Source organism: Xiphophorus couchianus, chromosome 5, assembly GCF_001444195.1.
Source record: "Xiphophorus couchianus chromosome 5, X_couchianus-1.0, whole genome shotgun sequence".
In the NCBI taxonomy this organism is placed as follows: domain Eukaryota; kingdom Metazoa; phylum Chordata; class Actinopteri; order Cyprinodontiformes; family Poeciliidae; genus Xiphophorus; species Xiphophorus couchianus.
The window spans coordinates 9,566,619-9,583,519 of NC_040232.1; the positions used below are offsets into that span (position 1 = coordinate 9,566,619).

General features: G+C 36.7%; 1 protein-coding gene across 3 annotated transcripts in view; it reads right to left on the bottom strand.

Annotated features, from left to right (window-relative positions):
* Positions 1-16,694, bottom strand: part of LOC114144380 (ubinuclein-2-like) — a 33,520-nt gene extending 16,826 nt beyond the window's left edge. For 2 of the 3 annotated variants that reach the window (XM_028017133.1, XM_028017132.1), the window contains exons 1-8: positions 15,343-16,694; positions 14,573-14,686; positions 13,280-13,381; positions 11,649-11,759; positions 9,415-9,518; positions 2,865-3,414; positions 935-1,005; positions 518-647 (exon numbers count right to left, since the gene is read on the bottom strand). In XM_028017133.1, coding sequence (XP_027872934.1) covers positions 518-647; positions 935-1,005; positions 2,865-3,414; positions 9,415-9,518; positions 11,649-11,759; positions 13,280-13,381; positions 14,573-14,686; positions 15,343-15,645 — 1,485 coding nt within the window. In that variant the 5' untranslated portion in view covers positions 15,646-16,694. The remainder of the gene's footprint in view (positions 1-517; positions 648-934; positions 1,006-2,864; positions 3,415-9,414; positions 9,519-11,648; positions 11,760-13,279; positions 13,382-14,572; positions 14,687-15,342) is intronic. The other variant, XM_028017134.1, reaches the window with a different exon arrangement.
* Between the last annotated feature and the right edge of the window lie 207 nt (positions 16,695-16,901).

Below are 16,901 nucleotides of genomic sequence, written 5' to 3' on the forward strand. Positions count from 1 at the left end.
AAAACAAACTTCTGACTGCAAATATCTTCTCAAGTGGCATCGTTTTGGCTAAAGGAATGGTATACTATTGTATTTTCATTGCATTTTTAATGTTAAATGAAAAATTTGTGGTATGTAGTAAATTATGAACAACCCTGACCATCATCTTCATGAAACTGTCTTCAGTCAGAGGCTTAGATCCATTTGTTGCTGCTTTAAGCAGCAGCAACAAATCTTTTACTTCTACTTATTTTTTCTACGTGACGGCCAAGCTGATTTTATTTTTAAGAATCTGTTAAAACAAAAAATAACTTCAACCAGCTTATTATGACAATTTTCAATATGAGTTTCATTAATACATTTTACTTAAATGCAAAAATGTCATTCAATATGCTCTTATAGCAGCTGCAGTCTTTTTTAATCCAGTTTTTAGACAACACCAGGCTTTCACAAAGGCTGCGGTGTGAACAACCGACTGCTAATCACATTCTGGATCCGAAAATGTCCGGGGACTTTGCACAATCTTCCTTCTGCTCACCTGGATGTTGAGGCTGAGCTTCTTCAGGCGCTTGAGAAGCGCCTCTTTGTTGCACGGCACAAACGCCTCCATGTGCGAATAGATGTCTGAGCGAATCCCAGGAGGCTGCTCCTGGACCTGCAGCTCAATACTGACAGAAAGTCAAGGTGGTTAGAAAGAGAACAAAAACTAAAAAACAGAGAGATGAAGAGGTGGATGAGGGAAGAACGACTGGAGGTGGTAGAGGAGGATGAACGGAGAGACATAATAAGTCATTACCACAGACAATAAGAGACAGAGAGAAAACAAAACACTTGAAGACAGCAGGAGAGGCGGCGGGGGAAATCTGCTGGAAATGACTGAGAGGGACTGATAAAAGGGGAAGGAGAGGAAAGCTGCAATTGGACTCGACGGTGATTTAAAAGCTGTCCTACTCACTCCAGGAGGATGTTATTCATGTCCAGGGTGAAAAATTTCTTCCTGCCCTCCTGATCAAACTGCCGCGAGGCCTGTGGTGGAAAAGCCCGAGTCAGCACACAGCACTACTGTTTACATTTTAAGCACACAGTCGTATCAGGAAACGCGCTTCACGTGACACGTTTCAAATAATGAACCTCTGAATAGTCACCGGTAAAGTGGACAGGCCTTGAGTTTGACACGTGATTAAAACGATCAGATGACTACTATCCCATGAAAATAACTCACTTTTAAGACAATAATTCCTTAACATTGATTAATTAATCTGCCATTAATTAAAGGCAGATTATTTTACTTGTAACATGGAAAAAATTTCGTTATAATCTAAAGAAATTATCGATATAAAATAATCTCCTATATCTAGGTGAAAAGTTACGTAAGTTAGTTATGTCTTATTTCAACTGTACCAAAATATTTATCTTGGTACAATATATATTATTGCACAAATGAATATTTATTTTGGTACAAATATGCATTTATTTTTATTCAGTACTTTAAGTTTCAGATTTCCTCTTGAAATTTTATTTCATTTCTGTATTGTAGTTTCTTAACTCTATCTCAAAAAAGATTTTGTTTTGATTTGCTTTAAAAAATTATTTTTTTTAACTTTATTTAGGAATTTGTTAGGAAAAAACAACACAAGCTTTTTCCGTCTTGTTATTGTTTGTCATTTTAACGTGTTATGTAGACACATATAAACTTTGTCCAAATTCAAACAAAGAAAAAAAGGATAGAAATTTTATGATAAATCAAACTTTGATCAAAAAAGTACCAGTATCAGCAATACTGGCCCTGTATTTACTTGGTAGTGGATCAATACCAAAATATTCTGTGCTTCATGGCTCTTCTGCTGTAACCCCATGTTGATGTTTAGCAGCTTTGTTGATTTATTTAGTGACTTTTCAGAGAGAAAAAATATTAGGTATTAGGGCTGGACAATAAATCAATAACAAATATTGTGAGAGACATGTGATCAATATCAATAGATAATACTTCTGATAGAGTATCAGGAAAATAGAGGGAAGACTTTAGCCGCTCAACCTCTCAAAGTCAGCTAACTAAAGTTAGTGGAATCAACTAAAGCCACTCATTCTTTGGTTACCTAGCAACTCACTCGTTCTTTGGTTGCCTAGCAACAATCTGTTGAGTGACTGACACAGCAGCAGTTTGAGGTTTCGCTTCATAACTGCTTATAAATGAAAAGTGTGGTATGGAGTGAAAACTGTGGATGAAACAGGAAAAGTCACACCACAAGTTTGGGAGTATTTCAGATGCATAAACCGAGAAACTAATCGATAATTATCTATATTGGTTTTTATATCAAGTTTTGTTTTTTCAGCCGCATTGTCTGTATCGGCAGGTGAGATTGTGAGAGGACAAAGACGCAACACTGTTGTGGAATATCTGCAATCATATGGTCCAGTTTCTAAATATAAACGTGGTCGGACAAAGAAAAATAATTGCAATAATGCTATTTATATGAGGAGCACTTTTCCTCTGTAAGCACAAAAGAATTTATAACCAAAACAATGCCGACTGAAAAACTCTGAATTTTTTAATTCGCCCTCCTCGCACCATTTCTTTTTCACCTCTGTCTCTTTTCTCTGTGAATCCTTCGCCTACATCTAAAAAAGGATGCGAGGATCTAGGAGAGAGCATAACTCCTCCGTGAGGCGCAGAGAGTCCTCGCTTAGTTACATAAAACCCCGAAGGGCTTCAGCTTTAAGCCCTATTTTCCTGATACTTCACAGGAGATTATTCCCACTGGAATAAACAGCAACAATGAACATTCTGAGAATCTCTGAGAGCCGAGTGGCATTTCGGTTCAACTCCACAGAGGAGGCTTCATGGGTAATTGCAGCCGCCCACCAGAAGACCGAAGCTGACTCACCGCCCGCAGGTCCTCGATGCGTTTAATTAGAGGAGCAGGAAGTCCGTCAGGCAGCGGAGAAAACAACCCGCCCGAAGACGCCAGGCTTCGTCCTTGGCCGCTTCCTCCCACTGCTTTTGAGGAGGGAACTCCAATACCCATAATGCCGTTCTCCCTGGCTGTCACCACGGCATGCTGCTGGTCAGTGTCCAACAAGCTAAAGTCTAGATCTCCCAGGAGATCCTGCAGCTCCTTCTCGTTGGCGGAGCCCAGCAGTGACATCACGGCGGGGTCAGAGGTGAGGTCAGTGAGCGGTAGGTTGCCGGTGGACGCACCGCCCTGAAGGTGGGTGGAGTTGGAGGCTAACGGGAGTTGGGTGGCGTTGCCGGGGTTTGGGGGTTTGCTGGCAGTACCGGCTGCCAAACGGAGATGATCTATGCTGGGATTTCGCTTCTTTATCTCTTCTTTTTCCCGGGTGAAACGGCGAAGCATGGCCGCCAGGTACAGCGAGTCCTTCATCAGTTTCTTTCTCTTCTTCTTCTCTGGTCGTTGGAGGTTGAGAGTCGTCACTCTGTGAAATTTTAAAAAATGTAAAACGTTGTTTTTAGCAGTATGATAAATAAATTATTTGAGAAAAATACCAACAGATTTTTTCATATTTCATTTTTTTTTTTACATATTTGTTGACACTGTGACCATGTTGTGATAGTATAATTATGAGACTAACAGTCTGTGAAACAAATCAAGTTCTTCCGCCTTATCCCAATGCTAACGAGAAACCAATTAGAGCCAGGAGGCGGGTCTTAACGCCGTCAATCACCCTCTGTGTGTAGCTGCTCATTTTTTTTTCCTTTACTCTATGCTATGTTGCAGCTAGCAGAGACTGCTAGGCTATGCTCAATGCTAGGCTATGCTCAAGGTAGTTAGCATAGCCACCGATGGTGGCGGATAAATGGTAAGTTGTTTCTCCGCCTTCTGTATATTGAGCAGCGAGTACATGAGTTTGATTGACATGGTAATAGTTTTAACAAATATGTATTTTAAAAAAATTTTATTTTATAAACGTTACTGAAGCTTTAAGTGTGCTTTACAATCAGTTTTTCGATAAATAAAATAACACTTGAATGCTTGTGTTTGTAAACCTGTCAATACATTTTTCTGGGCGATAAATTGTCTGAATAATTATTGCGATAAACGATAATATTGTTGTTTTGAGACCATTTTCAAGTATTATATTGATGATTGCATAATAATGCAAGTTCATCCTCTCAAAGACCAGTAAACTTTAAATTTGTAAAGAACACTTAAGACTAGAACTGGAAGATATTTTAAAAATCTCAAATAAAAAAGAAATAAAAACCACACACAACGGAAACCATATTTAATTTTGGCTTTATTTAATTTCAGTAAAATGATCAGTAAAATATTTTTGAATTTGAATAAATAAAGTGGATTACAGCATCTCTTTAAGAAGAATTGCCATTCAAAAAGTACTAATCATCAGAATAGAAATTGAGCTCATTTTAATTTATTGTTCAGTTAATTGATTTCTCATTGTGACAGGCTTACATATTTCCACTAAAGAATACTCTGCTGTTAGTTGCAGCTATCTTTATATTATTAATCAAAACAATAGTTTGGTTGTTTAGGAACTGGTGGCTGTGTTCAACAAAATGCTAAACATAAAAAAAAAAAAACAGTAAAAAAAAAAAAAAAAAAAACAACACTTAAAAGACCATAAAATTAAAGAAGGTAGTTAGTGAAACAGGATAAAAACCATATAACATTAATGGAAATAAAATAAAAAGTATACACTCAAATTAAATTAAATGAAAAGCTAAAGAAACAGTAAAAGTTCAATGCTGCCTAATATGCTGAGGTAACTGATTCTATAATTAAAGTAGCGGAGAGAAAGACACTGTTTTTAGAGAACAAGTGTGATTGTGCTTCAATTGCAAACTGCATATTGCCACCGCAGCTATGAGGAGAGATGTATTTTATTAAACTGGAGTCAACAGCAGGGGAGCTGAAACTTTAACAATCCACAGTATGACAGTATAAAGGTCAAACTGAGGCCTTACACACACAGCTGGGTCTTTATAAAAAACACTTCCACATTGTTTACAATAAAACTAACAGACTGGTTTCAGAAAAGTTTTCTTTGACATGAACTCGCTCATAGACGCACCTCAGCGTTGTGTTAAGCATGCCAAACCCATAGGGGCAGTGTAGCGCAAAGCTAGAAGCTATGTCAGCCAATCAGATTGCTTCAAAACAACCAGAACTTCCTGTTAGGAATTAAACATGATGCCAGGAAGTTTATTTGTGTGGACAGATAAATAGTTTAAACTACTTTTCCCTAGTGTATTAAAATATAAAATTATTAACACATAAGACAATGCCAGTTGGAAAAACACAAAATCTTACCAAGTATTTTTGGTCTAGTTTCTAGTGCAAATATTTTGGTAACTTTGAAATGAGACAAACTAATTTAAAAGTAACTTTTCATCAAGATACAGAGGCTTTTGTTAAGTAAATAATTCATTAAAATTGATGATAAAGTGCTTGATTTATTAGCAGATAAATTAACTTACATATGGGAAAAATGTTAAATAATCTGCCAGTACTTTTTCATTAATATTAATGAATTATTTACTGAAAACAAGCCTCTGTATCTTGCTAAAAAGTTACTTTTCAGGTAGTTTTGTCTTATTTCAAGTGTACTAAGATATTTGCACTAGAAACCAGACTAAAAATACTTGGTAAGATTTTGTGTTTTTGCAGTCTATATCAGCGCATTATTTATTCCAGGCTGTAAAGAAAAAGACCCTGAATCTTAATTTCCCCATCTATAGAGGCAAAGTTTCTCAAATCTTCACTTTGGTCTGAGTTTTTATAAATAATCGTTTTTAGTTATATTAAACTGAGTTTTAGTATGGATGTAAAACCAAAATGCACAGAAATTTTCCCAGATATCTGGCTACACGTAGACAAAGTGTAGAGATTTTTTTAACAAAGAGTCATAATATTAGCAGAATACAGACAATATTGTCAGGATAAATTCATACAAATACAAGAGCTTTATAATAAAATCATATCAATTTTAAACAAACATTTAACTCAAGAGGTAAAAATGCCTCCAGAGAAACTAAACTGTTTCCTACAAAATGTTCCTTTAATGGAAACGCCCGATCTCTCCACCGTGCTTCATGACCTTTTACCATCTCAGCTACTAAAAATATGCTAGCTGTGATGCTATCGGGTGTGAGCATTAAAGGCAGTGAGAGTCCTTCCAACTCACTAAATATACGTGCAGCATGAATGCTTGGCACTTGAAACACAATATCTCTCCAAATACTAAGTCCAACCCATCTTCTTTTGCTTTTGAGATTTTAACAAGACAATTACAAACATTCAGCAGCTATTCAGTGACAGAAACAGATGTGTTATGGTAGCATACAGGCCAGAAGCTGAATGTTTTGGGAAGTTAAAGGCTGTAAACAATGACATGATGAAGCAATGCTAAATCAGATATAGATGAGGTCACACAGATGCTGCAGAAGACGGTGCTGGAAAGTGTTGAGTCTTTAAGTTTTAATTAATTTGAGTTAGTATTTTAAAAAAACGTACATATGGCTGCAACTAACTATTACTTTAGTTATCGATTAATCAATTATTCTGACGATTAATCGGATAAAACAATTTTTTTTCTTTTAACTACTAAAGATAATGTTATACAATATTAGGAATGTGTAAAAATGCAAAATAAATGATTCTTTTTTTAAGGAAGAAAACAAACATTTTACTTTCTAAAATGCTGTATTATTGCATTTAATGTAGGCTTGATCATTTGTAGCATAAAAATACTTCTAAGATCAACATATGAAAAGATTATCTGTTTCTGATTGACTTAATACAGTCAAACAGAAACAGTGTAGGGCTGATCTTTTTTTATTATTTTTGGTAGTAATACTACAAGTATTTTTGGGATTAATACTTAGACCGTTTTAAGTATTAATACTCTGGGTAGAACTTATTTACAGACAAAGATTTTTTTTCTTAAGTTAAATATAAAATGTTTGCACAGTTTTGACTGTGTTATTTCAGAAATTTGTCTTTTTTTGAGTCTGTATTTTCCAGTTAACATTTAATGGATTACTAAATTTGTTGACTGTCATGATTAATCATTTCAGCCCTACTTTTATGCAATATTTTGTTCAAAATTTATGCCTAAACGTGGAGCAGTTGTCTCATTAATTTATGCTGATGTGTTAATTTTTATGTACAAAAGGCAGAAAGCTGTCAAACCGGATCTTAACTCCATTTAAAAAGTTAAGTTTCCTGCTGAAAACACCCACAAGTGAGCAACACCAAGCCCCATTTCAATCCCTGAGCAAACCATGATATCTGAGTGGCTATTGTGAAGTCTGACAACCGAGTTGCTGCAGTTTTCCTTGTGAAATTTTAACAAATACACCAGCTGACCTCAGACGTCCTGATAAGAAAGGAGCGTGTGCACCGAGAACTCAACACGCGCTGACAAAAGCAACCGAGAGGAAAGCAGAGAGCTACTGGGAATGTGGGGGATTAGCGTGCAGCTCGCTTTCAAATATCCATCTCTCTGACACACACATATATAATATCATCTGTTTCATAATGGCACAACCACAATGGCTGCTGCTATTTTTAGAAGATGTTTTCAGAGTGTTGACGTCTCAGAGTATTCAGCATATTTAAGTGTGGATAATAGAGAATTTTCCTGAAGGTGGCTGGCTTGTCACAGCAGCTCAGAGCGAGCCTCAGTCAGCATTCATGAGCGGCAGAGGACCAAGTCAGAGAGCATCGGGTCAAAAGAACCAACCAAAGGAACCATGTGTATCTGCACTGGCCCACATAACATTCAGAGTTTCAAAAAAAATGGTCCATTTAAGGGAAAAAATTAATGATAATGTGAAGCATTCTGAGACAAAAAAAAATAAAAAAACAAACAGTTTTCTAGTTATTTCAACAAGCTGTTTTAGCTAAACAAACATTCTCATTAGGCAAAGGTTTCATAATGTTTCTACTGCAGCTGAAGCAATTAATTGGATTAATTGTGATTTATCAATATTGAAATAATTGTCAACTAAATTAGTAATTAATTAGTTATTAAGTGGACTGTACAGACTCAAAAAATGCCATTTGTTGCAAGAATAACACACTTAGAGCAGTAATTAAGCTAAAACTGTACATATACAGATCTGGAAAAACATTAAAAGATCATTTAAAACTATCAGTTTCTCTGATTTTACTTATTATAGGTTTATGTTTGAGTAAAATGAACTTTGTAGTTTTATTCTATAAACTACTGACAGCATGTCTCTGGAATTTCTAGCAAAAATTTTGTATTTATTAGCAGAAAATTAGAAATGGTCAAAATAATGAAAAAGATGCAGTGCTTTCAGACCTCAAATACTGTAATGCAAAGAAAATAAGCTTATATTCATTTAGAAACAACAATACTAATGTTTTAACTCAGTAAGAGTTCAGAAATCAGTATTTGGTTTAATGACCAGGAGGTTTTCAATGGGGTTCAGTGGAGCGGACTCTTAATTTTTTACAGAGCTGTATACATTTTGCATTTAAGATTTAAAAACTATTTGTAACTGTGTTCAACCAAGAACTCGTATAGTTTTAGCTTCACCTGGTTCAAATTCTGTAAAATAAAAAACAATGTCCTTGTTTTTTGGATTAACCAGTAAATCCAAAAAGCAAACAGATTATCTCCGAACTGTATTGATGTTAAGTTAAATAGAAAGGGCTGCCATGTTCACATGCTGAAAATCTACAAAAACTGATGTTTTCTTAGCTGCAGATCCACCTTTTGCTATAAATGATCAAGAAATTGTTGCCAAAGATAAACCAGACAATTCTCTTCCCGATATCTTGACTTGTTTATTTCAAATTTCCAACCGTGAGAAACCAGAAAATGCTGTGTTCCAGATGTGACCTTAAAATGCATCCACAGGTGTGCCTCCAATTGACTCAAATGCGTCAATTAACCTATCAGAAGTTTCTAAAGTGATGACATCATCATCATCTGGGCTTTCCCTCGCTGTTTAAAGAGACAGCAGTCATTCTGTATATAAACTTCTGGTTCTGAAGAAAGCTACAAAAAATATAGGAAAAAGACATTCTCGTCAAGTTTTCCAGCAATAAAAATAATAATTTTGATAATTCTGACTGACCTAAAACAAGAAAAGTTTGGTTTGATTAAACTTCAGGCAGTGAGAAAAAAAACATGTGCGTCTTTTTATTCTGGACTAATTTTCCAGGCCCTTTTCCACTGTGGCTACATTTGAAGACACAAATCGGCAACAAAAAGAAATAAACTAACTTATGAGATGGTTCACAGACTCCCCAAGCTTCCTTCATTGATTTTTTGATAAACATTATCCCATCACTTATAAGCATTTGTCATTTATAAGACATAAATATAAATTTAAAATGTATATCTAATTTTTTAAACACCAAGAGCATTTGGTCCCTATGATGTCCTGTTTGAACAACACATTAGATAAATAGTTCTTACCCTTGTTTCGTTACTTTATTCATCGTCAGGTTCTTCTCTTCCACACAGTTCACTTCAATCTTCTTCCTCTTCTTCATCGCCTGCTCCTTGTCATTGTTCAGCTTCTGGAACAGATAAATGACATATTTATGTATAGTGAAGAGAAGAAAGTGGAGGATTAAATCTCCACTGTCCTTCTTTTCTTTGACTCGACACAGATGGAAGTGATTCATAACAATATTGAATAAAATGAGTGCAAATCAAATTGCAAACACACTCCAGTCCCCCGTCTTAAAATCTGGGACCACTAACCCAATCTGCCACACAACAGGCCCACAATAACCAGACTTTACGGCTGGGCGATTAATTGATTTTATCTATTAATTTTATCCATTAATCTGGATTTTTTTTTTTTCCACCAATGCTCTCCATGGGTTTCCATAGCTGAGATTGATTACCTTACTGCTATTTATTTGAACTTTCAACTCAAGCCAACTCTACAACAAAGTTTTTTTTTAAGATGTACGATGACAATAAAGTAGAAAAAATACAAGAATACGGTCATAACATTACCATAATAAAAGTTATAATGTTAAGAGAATAAAGATGTAATCAAATGAGAACTCCAAAAATTTAAATAAGGAACGCTGAGCATTTTGTGAATTTTCTTTGTTATAGGTTTTACATTTATTGTAAAACCAGGCATTTATTATATCATTTATCAGGTATTGTGATAAAATTCTTATCCTGATGAGAATTTTGATTTGTTATTGTCCTGATAAACTCCAATTAGTGATATTCTTTTGGTCAAGACAGTTAATTTGATTATTTTTCCACTGTTCATGCAATAAGAGCACCAATAAATGTCAATATATTGAAAATATGATTAAATGCAGTTACTGTGAGCAGTCTAGTGATACAAATCACACAGTTTTTATGTGACTGGTGTCCTAAAGAAGAATATTACAAATGGGAATGTTTTTCTAGAGCAGTTATTTGTGTTTGTGGAGCTTTGTTCGCTGTGACACAGTCATAAACAGTTACCAAAAAAGAAGGAATAAATAGTGCATATCATCATTTTTATTACAATAGAACAGCAAAATATTGTGATTAAAAAAAGAATGAAGCACACAGACAGAGCTGCTTACATCAGACTGTAATATCTACTGAAGCTTTTTTCTAATTAAAACGACATTTTTCCTCTTAATTTAAGATGTTCTTCTTGTAAAATTGCATAATTTTGAGACTATTTTTGTAACTAAACTAAAATTCTCGTTAAATGACCTTAATATTCATTTGTAATTTCTTTTTCAGAAAAGAAGGCAATAAAAAAAGAAAGGGAAATCTAATAAAATCAGATCTTGTATGAAAAAATATGAGATTTTATTTTCGCGCCATGTTGCCCAGACCTAACAGAGTCTTTAGCACATGTGTCAAACTTAAGGCTCAGGGGCCAAATCCGGCCCACCGCTTTTTAAGTGGCCTTTTAGACTCCAAATGACATCAATAAGTTCCTCCATTTTTTTCACAAATCTGCAAAATTCACACAAAATCAACACATGGCCACATTTTTTCTGATTATACTGAAATTTTTCTCAAAATTGGTCAAAAACTTTGGGTTTAAGTGACTGCTGCCTCAGCTCAACTGGATGGCAAGTTATATTCTGTGACCGATACAGCGATTAATAAAACGTTACATATGTAAGCGCAAATATTGTACAAAGTCCTTACAAATATTTCTAAATTAACACCACAAAATCTGTGATTTTGATTGCAGAAAAACCACAACAACAATCGCAAAATCCTGGATGGACTGGTCAGTTTGAAAAGATGTTCAATATTTTACTTTAAGAAACCTTTATTGAATCCTGAAGCAGCTATTTATTTATATTTCAGCAATTTCATGGGTTTTATTTATACATTCTGACACAAAGGGCCCTTTGAGAACATTCAGATTTTTGATACGGCCCAAAATGAAACAGAGTTTGACCCCCCTGATCTACAGCATGCGAGGCTGAACTTCATCCACATCTGGCTTCCTGCCACTGGGCGGCGTTTTAACTACCTCTGCCACAGTGACGCCATCCCACTGCGTCCAATTATATGGCGAAACCCGACAATTAAAACACCATGTACTTCCTTTCACCATTATTTTATTCTCCTGTCACATGCATATCAAACAAACAAACCGGGTTTCCAGAACAACTGCTCTGAATTCTTCACGTACAGCTAAGCTTGTGTTTGACTTGTCTCACCTTGTCCTCCTCTCCCTCTGAGTCAGAGGCCGCTCTGAACTGCAACGTGCCCGTGTTGATGTAAAACCCGCCGAGCTTTGTGGTCAGGGAGGCAGGCACCAGCTCATCATACTGGGAAGAATAACAATGGAAGACAGTTTGTGGCGTTAAGTTCACAGGACTGCAGAAAACAAAACCCCCACTTACACAACAAACACTGAAACGCTGTTTGCAGATTTAAAAACATCGGAGTAACTGATAATGTGTTTTGTTAACATCTCACAAAAGCATCCTCTGCTCCTCTGCTGGTCAGCAAAAATGAATGGAGCAGCAGAGTAAATAAAGATCTGACATGGATTATAACATCTCCAGGCTACATGCAAAAACATTTCCCCCATCATGAATCAGAACAAAGAAAATCTGAGACGAAAAGGTGCTGACAATTTGCGAACGCAGATAAAATACCTAAACAAACCTCATTTAATGGCACAGACTCGATGGATGTGGAATAATTTCAGCTATTACAGCTGAATACTGAGCATAAAACACTGTCAGGGGAAAGAAACATTGTAAATCCATGAAGCATATAGATCTCCAGCGACTGTTTTTAACTTCAGTCTCAGGTTGGTTGTAATAGGGACATCAGGCTATCTTTAGCCTAGCGCTCACTGTCTGTGAACGCAATGTTGTTAAACATCAGGGCAGCATATTTAATAAGAAGCAGGAGGATGCATACCTCAACACAAGAAAGCAGCTGAGCATCCAAAACACAGATTAAGAAGAATTTATAGGGTGTACAATGGCAAAGAGTTGGTTATTATTGTGATGCTGTATGTCCGTTTGTTTTTTTAAAAATGTCATTATTACTATTATCATTAGCCGTAGATTTTTTGTCTTGTTATGAGTGAGTCAGTGCTAAGCTAATTATTTTGTTCTTGGTTAAGTAAGCACATGTTTTCTCTGTCCTACTGATTGCTTGTCTTCTTGTTTTTAAAAACTTGTTTGAAATAAATAAATCAAATCAAGGAAACTGCAAGTGCAGCAGGGGTGTACCAATAACTCGGACAGATTTTCTTAATTTTGCAATATTGGAAGATAATTACATGTGAAATCAATCTAATTCCGAAAAGCTCTAAAAATCAGCCGTTGTCTCCTTTTGCTCTACAGTGAGAGAAGCTGACTGACAGACTCGCCCACCAGGTCACTTTTTCACTTGTGCGGTTAACTATAGTCACCACATTGTTGCCAATTTAGCAACTTTGTCACTACATTTAGCGAGTTTTCAGTTTTCTTTAGCGACTTTTTTTCAAAATAGCAACTAGCAACAAATCTAGCAACTTTTTTTCTTTGGTGCGTTCACATGTTGTCGCTGCTCCATTAACAATCGGATTGCAGTTACAGCAAGACCCTCCCATCTTCAAAGCACGTATATTAGAATAACAGCAGCCATAAATTAAGGAAATCGGGGCCAATCAATTGATCAATCAGTGCACTCCCACAATCAAACTGAATACTGCTTTTCATAAATATAAACAACTCGTGAATTTATAAATACGGCTTGATAATTAGAGTGCACTTGGTTACCCCCTGCTGGCGTGGGGGCCATAAGCAGCTGTTTAATTTGCCAATGCCATGAAGTTGATGGTACTTACAGCTTCAGAGTTGTCTATAAATGGGTCCGTCTCATCATAACCAAACCCAATATCAATCAGATCTTGCATCCGGTCTTTTCTCTTCTTCATACCCGTGTTACCCTGGAAATGTAATATGAAAAAGAAAGATTCGCCAGACAGTATGATGTTTTGTATTTAAAATTCGTGGATTTCAGATTGATGTAAATATGGGATTTTTATTTTTCTTCAGGAAACACAAACATTTGTTTATGGCACCTATTTGACCTTTGTGTTGTGATCGTTTAATATTTTCATTTAAGGTTGTTGTTGGATTATTGTTGGAAAAGCAGAATTTTTTATAATGTAAATAAAGATCCTGTCTAAAGTGTGTAACCCATGTTATATAGATATATATGCAGCTCTGGAAAAAATTAAGAGCCCACTGCACTGAAGCCCATTGAAAACCTCCTGGTTATTCCATCAAATATTGATTTCTGAACTCTTCCTGAGTTAAAACATTAATATTGTTGTTTCTAAATAAATATGAACTTGTTTTCTTTGCATTATATGAGTTCTGAAAGTTCTGCATCTTTTTGTTATCTTGACCATTTCTCATTTTCTGCAAATAAATACTAGATGTTTGCTTGGAATTTCAGACACATGTTGTCAGTAGTTCATAGAATAAAAGAACAATGTTCATTTTACTCAAACATATACCAAAAAAGGTAAGACCAGAGAAACTGATCATTTTAAGTGGTCTCTTAATTTTTAAGAGAGCTGTATGCTCTTTTAAAAAAGAAAGCTGTATGCATGAAAATAGTAGCATTCAATAATTAGCCAATTAAAGTTCATGTTTTGCATGCGAGTATCTGTTACTGTTGAGTCTGTTGCCAAGCAACGACTAAAGTGCTAAAAGAATATTCAAAACATTTTCTATGTTTTGTTTCTTTAGAGTCAAACATTAAAGTATTTCTAACTTTTGAAAACACAGACATGTCCATCTATGCTGGTTAAAACCCAACTTTTCTTCTGTTTCTCTTTGTGTTTTAAAAGTCCAGCCACAACAATCTTACAGAAAGTAAAGAAATTTCAAGATTATCTCCTTTTATATATCAAGTGTATATTATCCCAGAGTGTTCAGGGTTTAATCAACTCTAAAAAGTGCATGAAAGTACATGCAGTTTTCAGGCTCTGATGTACTCAATGATAAAGAAAAAGAATAAGATTTTCCTAAGGTTGATCACGTAAAAGTCAGTCTAAAAAAATCTGGCTGATTTCAATCTGTGGTGGATTAATTGGTGCGTCTGTTAATAATGATAAATAATTACTTACATATTTATTTTCAAACTTTTTTGCCAGGGCTTCGACCTCAAGCCGCTCACGCTCCTCCTCATCATCATTGAGGCGGTTGAGGGAGGAGGTCAGACTTGGAAGATTGCTTTTATTCTGAAATAAACATTGAAAAACGGAAATAGGATGAAGAAACTCAATACCTAAAACAACTAAACTGCAGTCAAATAACGCTTTGGTGTCCAAATAAGCAGCTTCTATTTTGATGTGCACTCATTTGTGAGTAGCAGTCTTTTTATTTATTTATTTTTTTTTAACTCTCATATTAAATAAACTTTATCATCCAGAGCTGCATACAGTTAAAACGTATTTGCGCTCCCAGCTCATCAACAATGCTCCTCCATCTCTGTCTCATCGCTGCCAGAGGGCCAAACTGCATGTGGCATTTCCAAGTGCCATAATGGCTGAGTGACTGGGCTGTTGCTGGGCAAGTCTGAGTGAAAAGGACACAGGTAGCAACATGACATACGCTATATGCGTTAAACAACCAGGAGGAGATAGCGCTGTTATATACACTACAATCTGCAGAGCGCTACTAAAGTTGAAAAGCTGCACAGAGTGGACAGCTGCTGCCTTTGTGTTGAGATTGTACTAATGGTCACTTTCAGCCACGCTATTCCACGGAAGGACAAGGTGCACTTCCCCCCATTTAACTTACTATGACACGTCCATATAAACACTTCCAAGAGGTGTAAAATAACTCCGGCAGTAGTTTCCCATGGTCCGCCAACAGTGAAAGCGGAGGAACCTACCTGGAGGTTCTGAATAAGTTCGCCATAATTAAATTCGGCGGAGGTTCGCTCGTCGGGCTCGGACAGGGACAGGTTGAGCCGCACGGTCGCCCTCCTCTCGGCAGCAGCCTTGTCCCTGTCGCTGGTTTTACCGAGACGACCGTTACTGGCGCTGCCTCCTGCCCCGCCGCCTGCCTCAGCCTCCCCGGCTCTGTCGAAGTTGAAGTCGGCCTCCTCATCCAGCCGGCGTTTCCTAGACTCCGCGGCTGTTCCAGCTGCGAAGGCCGACAGGGTGACAAACTGTACTTTTCTCGGTTCGGCCATTAGGATGAGCTGCCTGCCCGCCTGCCTGAACCTCACTCCGGACAGACAGCGACGCCGAGAAGAGCTACTTCGCGAAACTACTCCAAATTGGTGGATTGAAGAAGGTTCCGCTGTGCTCCGACGGCTGCTCGGGGCCTAGACGGGCGTTAGAGCCTCCTCCGCAGCATACGGATTGAACTCCAGGGGATGCGACGGTCGAGGGAAAGTTGTTTTTTCAGCAGCTACTCTCATCCTCGGTTCGCTATGGGGCTGAGACATTCACAGGAGCCATCTTGGGTTTCGGGAGTAAATAAAATATCAGCGGAGAGGGGTCGCTGCGCATGCGCGTACACACAAAACGGAACCATGTGCCACAGGGGAGTGCATCACGTCCAATCAGCGCGCAGCGGCTCGTAAGCCCGCCCCCCGCCACAACGGGCGATAATAACAACACTCTGAGCTCAAATCTGACCTTTATAAAGTGTCTGCAGGAAGGACAGGCTGTGGGATACGTGGAGTACATGCTTGGCTGTTAATGCCGAGATCAACTGCCTTCATTTGATGCTTTTCTTTTCGTCTAAACATAACGCAGCTGAATGGGACTTTTTTTTCTTAACCTTAAACTCAAATTCCAAAATAAAGAATTAGTAAAGCAATAGTATTTACAGTAACCTCCTGAGGGACACCCCTAACGATGCAATAAACCACGTTCACTTTTACAAATAAAAGTTGGGTTTTCTTGAGGCAGAAACCAAATCGAGATAAACCTGTTGCAAAATCCTAGAGTAAAACTTTTAGTTTATAGTTTAATGTCCAATTAATCCCCAAGTATAAAAAGTAACAAGTCCTCCCAGACTCAATTTTAAATAAAGAAATTCATTTTCAGATTTTACGTAATTGGCTTTATCAAGAAAACACCTATTAAATTTGGATTAGGTGGGCCACTGCACTACCTTAAACGTTTAACATCTGACAGAAATGCAGGAGTGGCCTGTTGTTTCTTTTTTAATTCTTTTTGATGGTTTTAAAATTTCTCTAAATGCTCTCAAATGTTTAACACCGCAACTGCAAAATTATATTATGTTGGAGTCATCTTACTTCTTTTATTCTGGGCACTGTGAAATCAAGAGATTAGATTTTAACATATTTACCCCTAAACTTGATCATAGACAGTCATGTGAAAAAATTAGGACATGTTAAATACTCAGTTTTTTATTAACAAATGTGCACGTATTAAACTCTAATCCTATTTTTTATTTACATATGGAAAATAGAGT